This window comes from Fukomys damarensis, unplaced genomic scaffold (assembly GCF_012274545.1).
Source record: "Fukomys damarensis isolate Sample0158 unplaced genomic scaffold, DMR_v1.0_HiC HiC_scaffold_39, whole genome shotgun sequence".
NCBI classification, from domain to species: domain Eukaryota; kingdom Metazoa; phylum Chordata; class Mammalia; order Rodentia; family Bathyergidae; genus Fukomys; species Fukomys damarensis.
Window position 1 is genome coordinate 112,564,091 of NW_022900951.1, and position 17,240 is coordinate 112,581,330.

Here is a 17,240-nt window from a genome sequence, read left to right on the forward strand (position 1 = left end):
CACACACACACACACAAATCAGTCAGGCTGTTGCTACCCAGTTACCTTATTTCTCCCTTGTCCCTTATTTCTGCAACACTGTAGATGAGGGGGGAGAGCAGGGAGAGCAGCTAGCTCCGAGCCTCGCCCTCCCCATCACAAAGTGACTGTATTTAAAGGAAATCTGTTGTATCTCCCTGCAATCGCCATTGTGTCCAGAGTGAACTTGTGTTTATCTTGTTATTTATTTTTGAGTAATAAAGATCTTTTAACATCGCTGTTGTTGTTTAGTTCCTGCAGCTCTTGGCCACTTTGGGGAAAGGGGAAATACTGGGAGGGAATTGCGCCATATTCTGTGCTTTTTCATAAACTGAATTCTCAAGCTTGGTACACAACAAAATTATCTTGGTGACAGCGCTCCCTGGAAGTCAGCTATGGCCTTTGATGGATGACGTGGAAGCCTGTTTAGAGAAAAGCAATGTAAGTCTTCATTTCCAGCTTGCTCTAAAGGGGTTGCAGGAGGGTGACATTTTAAAATTAATCAGCCAAAGGAGGTTGAAGAAAGGTCTTAAATAAGAAGCAGTAAACATCTTTAGAACAGCTATTTAAGTGGCTGCACTTTTGATGAGATGAAACTAGGATGCCCTGAGGGTTGGTATTGGCCTCCATTGCCCCCTGAAGCCAATCGAGTATTTCTTATCACCTCCAATCGAGGAATTATTTATATAAGAAACTCAATGTGGCATCTTCATTGTTATTGGCACAGTGCTTTGCTTAAGACAGCACCACGTGGTCATCCAAAGAATGACTACAGAAATAAGAAAGGGAAGGAGGAGGGGCAGAGCCGCTCTGGGTCACCGGCCCTGCTCTTCAGTCTTGTGGCTGCTACAGCCCCTTCTGGACTCTGACGACCTTGCAGCAAACACCTGCCAAGCAGCTGAAAGTGCGCCAGACAAATCTGCATGCTGTGCACTTTCTCCAGCGAGAGAATTTGGGTATGAGCCAGGGTGGACATTTGTGGATTAGGGGACTCACTAGTGATCCGTTCACTGTGCACAGGCCCTCCTTTGGAAAGCCAGGGTCCTGGGCCTAGGCGAGGGAGGACTTGGCCAAGCTGGCAGAGAGAAAGATGACCTGCAGGCCATACCTTTCCCCTTTTACAGGAGCTGTGTGCCCACTGTGAAACAGTGCCACACTTCAGCAATGCACCTGCAAGACGGGGTGCAGCGAGAGGCATCAGCCCTTTGATAGGATTCATCAGAAATGAATCCATGTCCTCTTGGACGGAGTTTTAAAGTAGTCTTCATACACTCATGTTCTCTTTTGATTCAAATATTGCCTATGCAATTCACACCCCCCTTCTTTTCCCTTGGTAATCATTATTTTTGAGATTGTTTACACCTCTACTAACCATGTTGCCAATAATGTCTGTCACCAGAAGTAATGCTATTGATACAAAAGCACTCTACACTCTCTGGGTTAGCTCTTCTCCCATAATTTCTGGTGCTCTCTAAATGCCACCTCCTGTAGCTTCAGCCTCACATGCCCAACTGTGCTTAGCCTCCCAGACTGCTTCCTAACAAAGTCACTTTGCCCTTCCCACGGACTCCAGGTCCCATCTTTCACCTTCTTCTCTTTCTGTCCTGCATGCTTCCCACGGACTGCCTCACCTGGGCTTCTGGCTTGAATTGCCACTTTCGTGTTATTGATACAATAATTTTTACCTGTTCCTTAGAATTTGCCTGTGTCTCTAAATGGTGAGCCCAGGCCCACAACCCACTGTCCTCATCAGCTCCTCATGCCCAGTCCCACCTGCCTATGCTCACTGATCTTACTTCTTACCTAGTTCTTCATCCTCTTCTTCCTATCTCTACTGCCACTGTCCTAGTGCAAACTTTTGTCTTCTCACTTCTGGAACAGGAGAGCAGCCTCCTACACACCTCACCTCCATTCTTGTTCGCTCCCATCAATTCTCTCTGCACAGCCTCTGTGAATTGTTAAGCACAGTTCTGATTTCACCATGTCCCTGCTTCCTTCTGCCATCAGAATAAAGACCAAAATAAAGAATTTATGTGTCTCCTGCCCACACCTCTCTGTCTCTAAGCTGTAACTTCTAAGGTTATAAATGCTCTGCCTCCTTAGGCCCCTGGCATGTTGTTTTCTTGTAAGATCCATTCCCTTCCCCCAGTGCACACTGCACTTAGCAAGTATTTCACAGCCCTTGTGGTTGAGGTTTTCCCTCCCGTGCTGTAGCTTCATGAGGACCAAGAACTGATCACCATGGTAACTTCTGTGTCTATCATGGGGACTGGCATAGAATCGGGCCTTTGTTTGCTGCATGAAGGAATAATTGAATGAATAAATGCAGCTTCTTGTAACTCGATAATCCATGAAATTGTGTACTGGTTGAAACAAATTTTTGAAATAGTATAAAGACCCCCATAATGTAAAAAATATCGAAATTATGCTTTTATGGAGTACAGAAAAACTGAGTTATACTGCAGATAAAAATAGATAATATATTTTTACAATAATTTTCATGATACTTTGCAAAATAGCATGTGGTATTTGCTCCAAACTTCACTTGAACACTTTCAAAGTTGTTCCAATAAATGCTAAGGATTTGGGTACATTACTAATCTAGCTGTAATCCTGTGATCATAAACCATCTAACTTAGCTCCATTTTTATAAGTATGCTATTTCTGTATTCCATCTAAAGCTGGGGCAAGAATGCTGGAATACCCATAATTTTTATTTCTAGATAAACACAAAATGAACAAAATATAAAGTGTTATTCCCTTTGTTACTTGATAGGAAGCAAGTGACTACGAAATGCAAGGGTCTACTTTAACAAGCCGTACCTACAGGGGCACCTAACTTAAAGGGAAACAACACAGGAGCGAATGCAACACATTTTGTGCCACATGACTATTGCCAAGGGACCTGGTACCGTTGTGGTGGGAGATGTGCACTTTTTTTTTTTTTTTGGTACCAGGAATTGAACTCAGGACTGTGTCCTGGCAAGGCACGCAGCGGCACCACTGAGCTAAGTCCCCTGCCCCACTGCCGAAAGCTTTTAAGCAGTCCGAAGCATTTTGAGGCACAGAAGCACGGAACTAAGTATGCTTTGTGTTATTTTTTTTCTTTGTGAATCACATGCTCATTTAAAACAAAACCAAAGCGGAAATACTCATTGTAATATGGTGACTAAGTCTGGAGCTGATACGGTCTCAATTTAGGCTCCACTTGGTACTAACTGCTTTAACTGCAGGTGAGTCATTTTACCTCCCCTGGGCCCCAGAGTCCTCATCTGTCGAGTCTGCTCTCTCATGCAGATCGTCATGTAGAGAGCAATGAGGTGGGTCTCCATGTGCCTCTGCATGCCATTCTGCATTCAGTGAAAGTGGACAGGATAGCATTGCAAAATGGTTGAAACTTCTGAGACCAAGAGAGGCTGGCAGCTCTAGTATACAAGCAGCCTTGGCCATACAACATCCAATGTGAAGCAAAGTGAAAGCAAAAAATGAAAGGAGAAGAAAGGAGAGCAAAGGGAGGCAGGGAAGAGCAAAAGCAACAGGTTCAATTATGGGAAGACGTAAAATCTCACAGTGGATCTGTCTATAGAAAAGACTCTGCAGTTTCATTGTCAGGAACAACCAATAGCAGCTTGAAGAGATCCGAATTTTCAGGAGGCCTGAGTGGTTCTATACTTAGGAAGATTTCTTCAAATGACTATGATTATTGATTCTCGATCTAGGGGATGTCAGCACATAAACATGACTCTTCTGTGTCACAGTCTTCTGAGCAACCCTCTAAGCAACTCAGCAACTCTCAGGAAAATCAGTTTAATATGTAGCTCTTCTCTCTATACCTCATTCCTGAAGTTCCCTGTCAGTTTATATTTTCTTGCAATGGAATCCAATTTAAAGTCCAAACTTTTTGCTCAAAATCGCTGCCCCTATCTTCTGTACCTAACTGTAACTGTTTTTGGAGTCTAACGTGCAACCTTGAATACATCTTAGATTTAACTCTCTCTTCTTGTACTAGATAGAATGCTAGACTTTTTCCCCACCCATCCATCCATGCATTAACACTGAAGGAATAAAGCTCTGTGCTATGCATGTGGGGTACACAGATGATCCAGTCCCTGCCCTTGAGGAGCTTATAGTCTTTTACAAAACAAGAGAGCATACATTTTTCGCCTGGTGTAAATGCTGCATCATGAGGGCAAGGACCAGTATTACAGGGAACACAAAAGAAACAAGGACATGTATCAGTTCAAGGGAGAGGTGACAAGTGCCCAAACTAGGCAATGGTCATGAGGATGAAGAAGAGCAGTTAAGGGAATACAGTAGTTAAAATGATAAGACTCCATGACTAGGGTTATAAAGCACCAATGTGTAAGTTTATAAATGCTTGCGGAAGAGGATCGGATGTACAATAAAGCCCTTATTTCTGACTGGGGCAACTAAATGACTAGATTAGTTTTTACTGGCATGGGAAACCCTGGAGAAACAGATTTGGAAATGCAGATGAGGAGTCCAGTTTTGGAGCAAGTTGGGTTAGAAGTGATACAGGAAATCCAAGCTGAGATGTTCAGCGGGTAGCTGCATGCATGGGTCCAGAGCTTGGGAGAAAGGTCATGCTGGAAAAATACTGACACTGGAGTCATTTGCGTTTTGATAAAGGAAGTGATAGGCATAGACAAGGTTTCCTAGAAAAAGTCTATAGAATGGAGGAGGAAGAGTGTTGAGGACAGGCAAAGGAGGCAGGGTCAGCAACGAAGACAGAGGGGGTGGTAGAAAGGATGAGTATAAGCCACGGATGTGTGGAGAGATGAAAACCAAGAAAAAGGTTATCTACCTGAAGGCAGGGTCAGAACCTGCACATCAAAAAGCAAGTTCCAGGACTTGTCAATTAAGAGTTCATTGGTGACCTTACCAGGGGAGATGGCTGAGGTAGAAGCCTTAGTTTTCAGGTGCCAAGTGCAGAGGAGTAAATGTGGTAGAAAGATTATGAGTCCAAGAGGCAGACAGACCAGGATACCATCAAAATATACAGTAAATGTTTTTAAAAATTGAGTAACAGATATATTGCCACGAATGCCCCTCCAAATACTCCCTGGTTCCATGGAAGACTCTATCTTATGGGCAGGTGACATTCACTCCCTTCTTTGCAGGTGCAGTACATACCATGAAACAGAAGTTCTCTTGAGTGGAAAAACTACAGCCAGACTTGGAGAGCTGATGAGGATGTACTAGCTAATAATTCTGGCCCCAGTTTATACATTATCGATACTCCCACCATTTCCAAAAGAACTGTATGCCGAAGGGCTCTCCCCACTCTCATGTTCGCTGCAGAACTATTCACAACAGTTACGATATGGGGTTAACTGAAGCATCCACCAGGGATGAACAGATAAAGAAAATGCGGTATATCTACACAATGAACTACTCTTCAGTCTTTAAAAAGAAGGACGTTCTGTCCTTTGCAACACCATGGATGAGCTTTGAGGACATTCTGCTGTGCCAAACAAGCCAGGAATAGAAAGACAAATACTTCATGGACTCTGTAAGTGATCTTAAAAAGTCAAACTTACAGAAAGAGAGAGTAGAATGGTGCTTACCAGAAGCTGGAGTGGAATGAGGAAATAAAGAGACAGTGAAAAGAAAAGAAAAAAATGTGAGGTAATGAAAAGATGGAAATGAAGTGTTTGTAGATGGGGAGGGGAGGAGGGGGTGAAGGGAGGGCAGGGGTAAGGGGAAAAAATGAGAACCAAGACTTGTCATGTGGAGGTACAAGATCCCAACAATGAATGTAACTGTACTGTATCCCTAAAATGTACCAATAAACTCAACTAAAGCTGAAAAAAAAAAGAAATGACAGCATAAAAAAAAACAAGAGACAGTGATGAAAATATCCAAAGTTTCCATTAGATAGGAGGACTATGTTTGTGAGGTAGACCGATTATACGACATGGTAACTACAGCTAATAATAATTTACTGTACATTTCAACCCAGATTTTAAATGTTTTCACCACAGAGATATGGTGAATATTTGAGGTGATGGATACTACAATTAGCCCGACACAGTCACATCCCAATATACAAATGTGCTAAAACATTGCACCACACCCCACAAACAAATACTCTAAGTATGAGTCAAGTAAATACAAAATGCAGCTTTTAAAACATTGAAAAGCAATCTTTCTTCATACCAGCTACCAAAAAAAAGGAAACAAGACTTATTTTATAAAGCACTGCTTATTCTTATTTATTGAAAATGTCAATTGTAAAAGTTTTTAAAATAAAAACAAGTTAGAAAATTTAGGCTCGTGTAAGAAGTGATATGACAGAGAACAAACTGAAAGGCCTCTAAGGGCAGCAATTTAATTACCGAGTGACAGGAGCCCATTTACAGAGCATTGTAAACAACACAGCTATGAGCCACTGCTCTCAGGTTAACATGGCTTCGTTTCCTTTGTATATTGTTTAGTGTGTAAGCGCGGACAGCACTCTGCAGAAGCTTTGTTACCCAGGGTACCAATGGCCTCTCATCACGAAGGCCAAGTCCCCAAAACATGCATATGTACACATTTCTTTAAAATAAAGACTTCAATATTTTAAGCGATGAACTAAAGTATTTTGTAATCAAAAAAGTGTTTCCTATAGATATAGTATGCACATCTATTGTAAGCCGTTGACTAACTACAGACAGGGCAGATGTGAACATCTAGGTAATTATTGTTGTTGTTTTTAATCCTTAGATGCAAGATGTCGTAGCTGAACTCCTGTACTTAAAAACAGAATGACAGCCCTTCCTAGAAATCTTCACTCTCAAGCTTCCAGGAATGGCTGAGTGTGGTTGGCTGAAGTTGCTCGGCAGAAGAGTCCACGGTCTTCTGTGGACACTGTGGTTTCTACTGTTCACCAAGCAGACAACAGCCCTGTACCATGAGTCTAAGGAACCTTGAGACTTTCAGTGCCAGAAAGAAAAAGGGTTCACGGCAAGCTGGAGGTCTCAAGTTTCAAGTTTGGTTTCTTAACGACATGCGCAAAATTTATGGGTACCTATCAAACATATTTGGAAGACAATTTGCATCTTCCTCTTGGCCTCTTGCCTCTCTTTCTAGTAATCTTCGCAGTCCAGTCAAATACCCTCTGTCCTCAGGGGAAGAGGAGTGGGGTGCATGCTCTGTCTCAGAGCCTTGGGCCGATTTGGAGTTGTGCTGAATTTGGATGTGCACTGTTTGATGACTCTCTTCTATACCTGCTTCCTCAGTTCTAAATTCTGGGATAGTACAAAGCTTATGCTTTGCTTCAATAAGCAACTTGCATAAAAGATTTCCAAGTAACCAGCTTAGTCACCAGCACAGCTACTGGTGGAGCCCCTTCATTCTGATTATACACACTGGACCAACAGCATATTTCTGCACACAATGCTTAGAGTCCTATATTGAAAAGGGGCTAAAAAAAAGAAAAGAAAAAGGGGTGATGATTATTATAGCTTCTCATGGTACACAGTATCTTCTCAATGAAAACTGTTTTGTAGGATGAAAGGTCACAGTTTGAATATGCAAGGTAAAGTTAACTACTCACAGTCTAACTACATTTTTTTTAAAGTAAGCACAACACATATATACCATTTTACACACCACTTGGTATGTTTGTCTGAAAGCACTGGGGAGTTGAGGACTTACACACAAGGCAGAAAGCTAGGAAAGGAGACCTATCATGCACTGGGAAGAGCTGGTCAACTCTACTGCTGTAAGGGGATTGCCCAATGCAATTTGCCAGTGGGTTTGGTGTTGGCATGAATGACCACAACTTCTGTGCCACCGAGTTAAAGTGTACACCAGCATAGGAGGATACAACTACTGCAGTTTTCTTGGTCTAACAGACAATATAAGGCAATAAGAAAACAATGTGTGATTGAAGGGCCACAGACTAGGGAAGGGCAGCTAGATCACTGGGCAATGTGTTAGTCTTTCGCCTTCTCTGGTCAAAACTTGGGAAGCTTTGCCTTCAGTAAATTAAGTAGCAAGGGCTGCTGCACATGAAGGTGTTCAAGGGGAAGTCAGGTTCATATCTACTATGCCATGGCCAGCTGCCCTGAGATAGCAGCCAGACCAGCGAGGGTGACCCAGTGGCAACAGCTATTGATTACAGAGGCACTGTGAAATGAAGGCCATCTGAAAAGCACTGCAGTCATCTGCCTGTGTTAGCTTTCCTTTTCTTATTGAATGGAGAATATTCTGAGGCCATGATGACCAACCACCACCTTCTGCTTTTTCCCCTGTTGAAAAAGTAAGCAACTAACCCATAACCAAAAAAACAACAAATACCCAAGTAAACACATACACAGTGTGGAGAGAGAGAGAGAGAGAGAGAGAGAGAGAGAGAGAGAGAGAGAGTCTCAAACACAAAACAAAAGCCACACAAGTGAGAACTGAATCAAGTCATCCAGCCAGACATTTCAAGACACGCTGAAGGCACATTCTGCCCAGCTGCACAGTGGTGGTTATGGAAGAACCGAGGTCTTGCTACTGGATTCAGCTCGAATGCATTCATCTGTTTGCTTCAAAAGCCTTCGAACCAGCTTTTCCAGGTCCCTTCTTGACTTCAATTCTTCTTCCAGGCATTGCTTCATTCTTTTATTCTCCTGTGGTGGGAAAGACTCGTTGGTTCCCGAGTAGAGTGCACCTGTCCCAGGGCTCCTGCTGTGTCCTTGAAGCATCCTTCACCTCTCACTACACTTTCCTTGCTTGAGCTCCACATCCTCAGCTTTTAAGACAAGGGAGTCGCTTGGTGCTTCCTACCTGCCTCTGCTTAATCATACCCATTCTTCTTCCTGGCAGCCCAAGAATTCTCTGAGGTTGGCTGCCTGGCCCCCTTTTCTTTCTTTTCTTTCTTTCTTCTTTGCATTTAGTGTCTCTTGTCTTTCAACCAAAGTGTCTACTAAGGGACATCCCAAATACCTCGAACTCTGATCTCATCCCCTGAGCATTAGGCCTGTAATCCCAAATTCCAGCTTGACATTTCAAGCTGTTAAGTTACAAGCACCTCATATTCATTAAGTCCTAAAGTGAACTCCTCATCTTTCCCCATCACACACAAACTTCCTGTACCTCCTGATCTCCATGAGGGGCACCACCATGTCAAACTAGATAGATACTCTAGGGGGAAAGCCTCATCTTTAACCCTAGTACTTTTGATCCCAGCATCATGCCATAGTAATCCCTAAGTCCGATCTCCTAACTGTGCCTTCCTTCATAGTTGCCCTCCTCCTCCACTGCCTCATTGGCCTGCCTTACTGTAGGACCTCACTGTGTCACATCCTAGTTTTGTAACAATCTCCTGAGTGGTTTTCCAGTACCTGCTTTCTCCTTTCCTGCCCACACTCTCCGTTGTCAGCAGTTACAATCTCTGTCCACAGGTAGAGTATTACGAGCACCAGACCACATCTCCCCAAGGGTCCACATACTGTGATTTATAGTTCTACGTATACTTACACACCCAGGATCAGCTTACTTTTTCCTGGGTTCTCTTTTTAGATATCAGGGAATAAGAAAGTTATAACTAAGTTTGAGACCTATCATAAACTGCCAAGTAGGAATATAAACAAGCCTGAGAAATTGAAACCTAAGGTCATGTGGTAAAGTCAATAAAACCCACTTTGATGATACAAGTAAAATAAAAATCCCCATCACCACCTCTCTCTTGGACATTTCCTGACAGCGTTTACCAGTGGGTGGCAAGGAAGACAGAGTATTTCTGTTATCTGAGAAAGTGACTATTGTATTTTATTACCTGCTTCAGTTCTTTGACCTCATCCTTCAAGGCATAAACAGTATCGACAAGGCTCCTAGAACACAAAGAGAAAGTATGGAGATGAATGGCTGGCACTGAAGTATTAAGTAATATGCAGCTCTGTAAAAATACAGATCCTGGAAGGAGTGGACTTCCTAGCAGATGTGGAATGGGTCCTGCTATGAATAGTCCTCACATTCTTTCTTTTCATGGGAGAACAACCCACCCGCACATGTGCCAGTTCCAGCGCTGTGTTATGGCGCCTCTCCTATACATCCTTCCTCCTTTCCTAATCACTTCTAATACATGTGAACAAAAAACAAGAGACCAGGCCCAGGTACAGTTGACAAATAAAAAAAGTGTATATATTTAAGGTATATACCATGATGCTTTGACATATGTTTACAATGTGAAATGATGACCAAATTTAGCTAATTAACCCACCCATCACCTGACAGTCACTATTTTTTGTATGTGTCCCCAGTGAGAACATTTAAGACCTACTATCTTAGGAAATTCCATGTATACAAGACAGTATTAGTAACTGTAGTCACCATGTTGTATTTAGGTCTACCAAAACTTACTTCATCTTGTGGAACTGAACTTTGCACCCTTTGACCAACATCTCCTCATTTTCTTCGCCCCTTCTGGCAAAAAAAAAATACTACTTTCTGTTTCTATAAGGTGAACTTTTTAAGATTCCCATCCTAAGGTTCTGATTTCTGTAGCATTTCTGTAGCATTCCTGCGCTATGGCACTGCCCTTCTTGCTAATCTGACCACTCGTGGCCTTACATGACTCACAGTCAGGGCTTTCCTTCTGGAAAGTACCATAGATTACCACCCCTTAAAAGAGGATGAAGTATTCTGACATGATTGTGCAATAGTCTTTCTTCTCTAGCTGTTTCTCTGGACAAGGAGTTTACAGATGTAGGTTCCAGTTCGGATTCTGCACTTACTAGGTTCTAACCTTGGGGAACCAGTTTCTTCTCATCCTGTCTTGGTCTTAGTTGCTTTGCATACAAAACGGAGAAAATACCACATTCTTCAAAACCCTCTCAAGGTTGTGAAGATGAACATATCTATAATAATAATAATTAGTATAGCCGTCCTTATTCATTGCATGTTAGCCTTTATACTTACTATATCTGATCACACGACAACTCTAAAAGAATTACTGTTATCCACATTTTACCGATGAAGAAAACAGACAGAAAGGGGTGCAAGGACTTGCCCGGGTCACACATCTAATGAGTAGCAGAGTCGGGAGTTGAACACAGCCTGCTCCCTCAGGCCCAAGCGCTTCACCACTTCACATGCCAGATATAAAAGTACACTGGCGATGCCAAACCCTTTGAAATGTGCTGCCCTATGCAAATTCAGGCCTGACTTCAGAAATGACTCACGTTTAAACAAATAAAATATTTGGCTACTTTGTGTTGACTTCATGAGCGGTAAGGTATTAACCTGATTTTCCCCTGTAGGTCACACACACCACTGTGAAAGGTTGGTCAGAGATGTACAGTGTTTTTTCTGAACTTCAGTTCCCTCATCTGTAAAAGGGGTGGGAGTTGCATTTGTCTCACTGGATTGCTGGAAGATTTTAAATGATGCAACCATGCTAGAGTCCAGCCCCTCACTCAATCCTGGCATCCCCCTGGCCAGGGAAACAAGTGCCCTGCTCATCCCATCCCAACCCCCCACAACCCAACAGAGCACTGGATTCACGGGGTCTCTGAAGTAGTCATAGAAGAGCTAGCTGGCCAGATAGCAGCCAGAACATGGAGCTCTCTAGAAGGTTTTGGCCATGGGCCTCTCCTTCCCTTTTTAGGGAGGCAGCACTCCCAAGGGACCATGTCTCTGGAATCCCTGCGAGCCTTTTATTGTAGACCTTGACAAAGCAAGAAAAGTGTTGCCTGCTACACTCACTTTTCCTCGATGATTGTCTGGCCATTGCTTCTAGTTTCTTCAATAATGAGTTTCTCTTCCTCAGGGAGTAAGACTTGTGGAACAGAATCTTTCCGAGCACCTACAGATGAAGGTAGCAAGACAAGGACAGTGGAGAGTTACTACTAAAGACTATCGGTAGGTATTCATTCCTTTCCACAACTGTAATAGCAGGGTCTGTTCGGAGGATGCTGCTACACTGCACACAGAAGACAGACACCCAACACATGCTAGCTAGATCTTCCTGACAGGAGAAAATCTGAGTGGCCAAATGCATTATCTAGTCCCAGGGGAGGTGCGTTTTGCACTCAGAGAAATCAGTGAAACACCTATAACACCTGTCCTCAAAAAAGACCCCCTGACTTTCCTCCAGAGCAAAAGGCTGACCAGCAATCACTCTGTCCCTGAAAATCTCCAGGGAACAATATGCAGCGTTCTATGCTATGGTGCTGTGTGATTTTAGTAAAGACTATGTTGAGAATGGCACTGCAGGGGATACAATGTGTTCGAAGGGCTTTGGCAGCAGCATTCTGTTCCCCTGTCTCTTCACAGTCCTAGGGCAGAAAGGAGGTCACTTTGGACTTTGGATTAAGAGCCAGGTTCCTCGCTGCTCCCTGCTCAGACTGACTTCAGGCTCTGAAACGGAGGAAGTGGCAGAACAGACATCAGGCCTGACAAAACAGATCTCCTGAACCTCCAACATCCTGCTCACTCCGGATCCTTGTCTCAGAACACAAATGCTTCAGCCCTGGTCTCCCTGAGTCATTGGCTTCGTCTCTTCTAGGCCAAGCTCTTTCAGTCATGTGTACACTCTGCTTTTACCAACCGCTCCCCCTTTTCCTGAAGTGAGATGTGTCACCAAGAAATAGCACACCATGAGTGCTTAATCAATGCACAGAAGACTGATTGACTAAATGCAGCAAGAACAAGAGGAGTCAGTTCTGGAGAAACAGAACTTCCTGTTGGAGAGGGAGAGAGGAACACTGGGATGTTAAAAAGGCCTGCTCTGTGCCAAGTATGATGTGAAATATCTCCCACTTGGGGAAGGGAGAGGAGGAGCAGAAAGTGCCTGTTTGGGCCTGGGCCTTTGCCTCTGGGTAGATGGGTGGAGTCAATTGATGGGAAAAGAAATGATTGGTGGGGAGAGGGCTGAGATTAGATTTTCATGGGGGATGCTCCTTCTAGGGTCTGTATCTTTGTCCCCACTTCTGTCCCAGTTTTCATAATGAAACTCACCCTTGCTTTCTTCTCCTAACTCCTAGAAACTTGGTCTCTGAACTTGACAGGTCTGAAAGCACAGCCAGGTTTTATCTGTGAAGCAGAAATTGTCCCCTCTGCATGGACAAATGTATTTATTGACTTTCAGAGTGAACACATTCCTCATGAAAGCCTCAGAGATGTGCTACTTTGAAAAAATATGTCAAAGCAGGCCACCTGGGAAGTCCTCTCTCATGCCATGGGACTGGTCAGGGGCTGTCCAAAGTGGAGCATTATGGGCATTCATTGTTATGTAGATGTGAAGACCTCCCCTAAAGTATGTTGAGTATGTATGATAATGAAAGACAAAAGGTATAATTCATGTGGCCTAACTTTTAAAAAGTACAAGGGTGCACCAGAAAACATTATCTGGCTTTCAGTTTATAATCTGAAAGTTGTTCAGGGTAACACTATCACTGGATTGCTCCCTGACAGATTTTGTACATTTTGAACAGTCCCTGCTGTACAGCTACATTTCCAGAGTGCTAGGGCAACTTTGAAACTTGCGTCTAGTGAAGCATTGTTTGCTTAAATATGCAGCTGATCAAAGATAGTAATTTTGACTTCCTTTCCAAATCTGCCTATAAGATGAGATTAGCATCAGTTCACAGACACAGGAACTCTCTGGGCTCTTTAATTCCTAACTAGTGCTGCTGAAGGTATCTATGTACTTTAAATGACTTTAAATCTTTTTTCACTAGTATCACCTCCAAGTTTTCCCCCTGGCATTTCTCTCTCCCCCTCCTTCACGCTCTCTCTCTCGCTCCCTCCTTCTCTCTCTCTCTCTCTCTCTCTCTCTCTCTCTGAAAAGCAACAGTATGTAAACAAACTGTGTGGCAGCCAAACCACCTTATCTGAAAGATGCAGTCCCGCACGGCTCCTCTGCACCACGTCACCTGCTCTCCATACCCTGCACCCCAAACTGCACCACTGTTTTGTTTTTCTGAGAGGCAGTGAGCAGCAAAGAAGAAACGTCCTTCATTAGAGAAAGTACTCGGGGAGCTAGATCTTTTGCAAATGGGAAGGGGACTGAGAGCTGATGGGAAGGAAGGGGAAGGAGAGAAGGGAAATGAGGAGTAAAAGAATGAAGATTTGTTATGTACTTGTGCCAACTCATCCAACAATGACTGTGACCATTGTGCACTGCAAATATGTACCCATAGAATTTTTTTAAATGAGAGAAAGTACTTTGGGGGAACCCACTTGAACCATTACCTTGTTGAAAATTGGCGCTGGTGCAGTAGGCTTCAATCACCTTAAGAATCTGAGCATCCTCTTCCAGAGCAGCTGTACCTGTGGAGTTGAATTCATAATGACTTTTCATAGAGAGATGCCCCTGCACCGTCACAATGACACAGCACACTGCACTGCAAGGGCTGGCTTGTCTGCCCAGTGTGTCTCTGAATGGCAGGAGAAAGAGCTATCCAGCCCTCACAGAGAAGAGTGGCAGCAACCCCACAGAGTCTGTGCAGAACTGAGGAACCTGCTCCTAAAGCTTAGGGATCCGTGGGGATGGGACTCCTCTCAGTCATCTTTCAGAGGCCAAAATCACAGCACTGGGCTTGGCGCTGACCTCAGGTCTCACCCAATATATCACTGCTTTCCTCCCCTCTAAATTTTGAGGCTCTCTTTCTCTGGGAAGCTTTCTCCATTAATGCCACCTATCTTTTCAACCAGCCAGCACAGGCACTGAATCTCCTTCATCCCTCCTTCCCTCCCCAGCTCATTCGTGAAATGCCTGGATGGCAGCATCCTGTCAGAAGGCTGATGTGCCCACTCAAACATGGGGTGGGGAAGGTACACGCAGAGCTGGAGTCCAGGAAAAATTGACCTAAATTAGATTTTAAACTGGTATAGTCCTACCATCTCTTTGTGAGACATCACTTCCTCCTTGGTGTGTGTCCCAAGCACACAGTTCACAGCCTTAGAGGCAACTAGGTATAGATTGATCGGCTGACTGACTTTGCAGTTGACTCAAAACCAAGCCCTGTTTCTAGATACCAATGGGCTAATTCCCTTGGCGCTCTAAGAATGTCACAAGAGATGAGACTTCTGTAGGGTTTCAGTCTTCACATTTATTTAATCTGTCTCTGTACAGGAAAATATCTCAAGCATCAGAAACCAAGAGGGAAAAATGTGTCCACAGCAAATGGGCCTTTCTCGTGGGGTGAAATGTTCTATATCATGAAAATGACACAGATGATGTCTGCCTAAGATGACAGGAAGTACAGCTGGAGTCAGCTCACTCAAGAGTCTTAGAGGTACCAAACCTTTCTGTGCAGTTTTATAACAGATGATGCTGAGAACAAATTGCTCCAATCATTTGCTTCCAAAATATTCTCATTTTAGCTCATCCATAAATAACTTTGAGAAAATATAAAACACATACTTTTCCTAATCACGTATTCCTCTTCTGAAGGTTTTCTCTCTGTCTTTCTTTTGTGAAGAAACTTCTTCATTGTTTTGGGGCTTTTACTGGACTCCTATAAGGATAAAGATTCCTTAATAAATTAAAATTCTCCCCCAAGTACAAATTAAAATAGAGCAAGTGCAATTAAACCAATTAAACAGAATGCTTCTTTCTTAGCTTGACAGTCTTAGGAGTGCATCAAAATTTAACAATATACATAATCTAAACGACTCTAACAAACTCTACCAGATTAAATAAAACAGAACAGATGACACCTTCCACTTAAGAACCACAGGGATGTGAATTAGAGTAGAGTGCATCTACTGAACACTAGGCAGATTCTCTAGGAGGCCAGCTGCCTTTAGGGTACCATCTGCAGGGAAACTAATGCATGCTAACCCTAGAAAAATAAGAGGATTCCTAGCTGGGTTGCTGTTCCTTACCAACACACTTTTAAGGGAATTAAGGAACAACTGTAACTACTAATATTTATCACTTTTCTACGAGCTTCCAAACTACACCAATGAGTTTTCCTAGGCAGCACTCCCATGCAGAAGAAGATAATTTTCATTCATGGGGTCAAAAAATTAAGGAAGAGAGACTAAGTAATTTTGTTAAAGTTTGAGAGCAGAGCCAAATGGAGGATTTCCAGATAAATATTTTTGGGTTAGGAGTAACATATCTACAACAAAGTTTAACTATATATGTACAAAGTCATGTTTAATTAGTAGATAACGGAGAGGGGAATTGCTGGTTTTCTTTTGTCATATGAATAACCAGCAAGTTGAAAAAAAAATGTTCCTTGTCAATAGCCAAGAGTACAGATTAGAACCTTACACTTAGGAGGAAAACCCTCATGATTACCTTATCCTAATCTTCCATGATGCATGGATAATAATTACTACCTTGAAATATATGAAACAAAGACTTTGTTTTTCTTAGCCACAGTGATCTACTTAGACTTGAAAACAGATATGAGAAACTCATATGTGACAAAAATAAAAGGACAAATACTGCATTTAAAAAGCAGGAAATGGGCAATTTTAAGGCATTACATATAAGATGACATTTTTGTATGTATCTCACGTAAGCCTACTTTTTGAAGAAATTACTTACATGTCAGAATTGCATCTTCATATTTTAGCCACCAATCATAACAAAGGACAATACAAGCATGAGGGAAAGCTTCATTCATCAAAGGTTACAGAACAACATTATGATGTCACTGTAAGCCAAAGACATTGTTCTACCCTTACCTTTAAGATATAAGACATCCTCTTAAAATGAATATGTAAAGAAAGAGAAGATAAGTGTGAGAGGTCGATGGTTATAATGATCAAATCCATTTATCAATAATTCTAAAACAACATTTGAAATGTTAGTGTTATCATAAATTACACAGATAGAATATCATCACATTCCCCACATTAGTTTCAGATGCAATATCATCATGCAAAAGTTCAAAGAATACAGTTCTGTGCAGAACAACAAATGCTGAAAATAATTGAAATACACACTACATAGTAAGAATATATTAATGATTCTCTTCCCCGAGCAGAAACAAAGTGATCATGCCTTAGTTTTAATAGATTAGTTATGTGAAGGATGAAGTCACCTTTACCCTTCAAAGCTCACCTTAATTTCAATTTAGTAACTGACAATTATCAAATATCCATAATCAGAAAGGAGACCTAAGTAACTATGAAATGGCACTCCTAGTTTAAGTAATCAAAGAAGAAATTGGATGATTGAAGGAACTGCAGATCAATTTCCAGAGCAAATCTTGGAACAGTTTCCTGGCCAAATTCTGAATACAGATACACAATAAAGATTCAGC

At 42.5% G+C, this 17,240-nt stretch overlaps 1 protein-coding gene across 1 annotated transcript in view; it reads right to left on the minus strand.

Annotated features, from left to right (window-relative positions):
• Nucleotides 1-7,366: 7,366 nt before the first annotated feature.
• Nucleotides 7,367-17,240, minus strand: part of Arhgef6 (Rac/Cdc42 guanine nucleotide exchange factor 6) — a 116,372-nt gene continuing 106,498 nt past the window's right edge. The window contains exons 17-22 of the mRNA XM_010642577.3: nucleotides 16,660-16,680; nucleotides 15,383-15,476; nucleotides 14,209-14,286; nucleotides 11,719-11,818; nucleotides 9,791-9,845; nucleotides 7,367-8,642 (exon numbers count right to left, since the gene is read on the minus strand). Of these exons, the coding sequence (XP_010640879.1) occupies nucleotides 8,502-8,642; nucleotides 9,791-9,845; nucleotides 11,719-11,818; nucleotides 14,209-14,286; nucleotides 15,383-15,476; nucleotides 16,660-16,680 (489 nt within the window). The 3' untranslated portion in view covers nucleotides 7,367-8,501. The remainder of the gene's footprint in view (nucleotides 8,643-9,790; nucleotides 9,846-11,718; nucleotides 11,819-14,208; nucleotides 14,287-15,382; nucleotides 15,477-16,659; nucleotides 16,681-17,240) is intronic.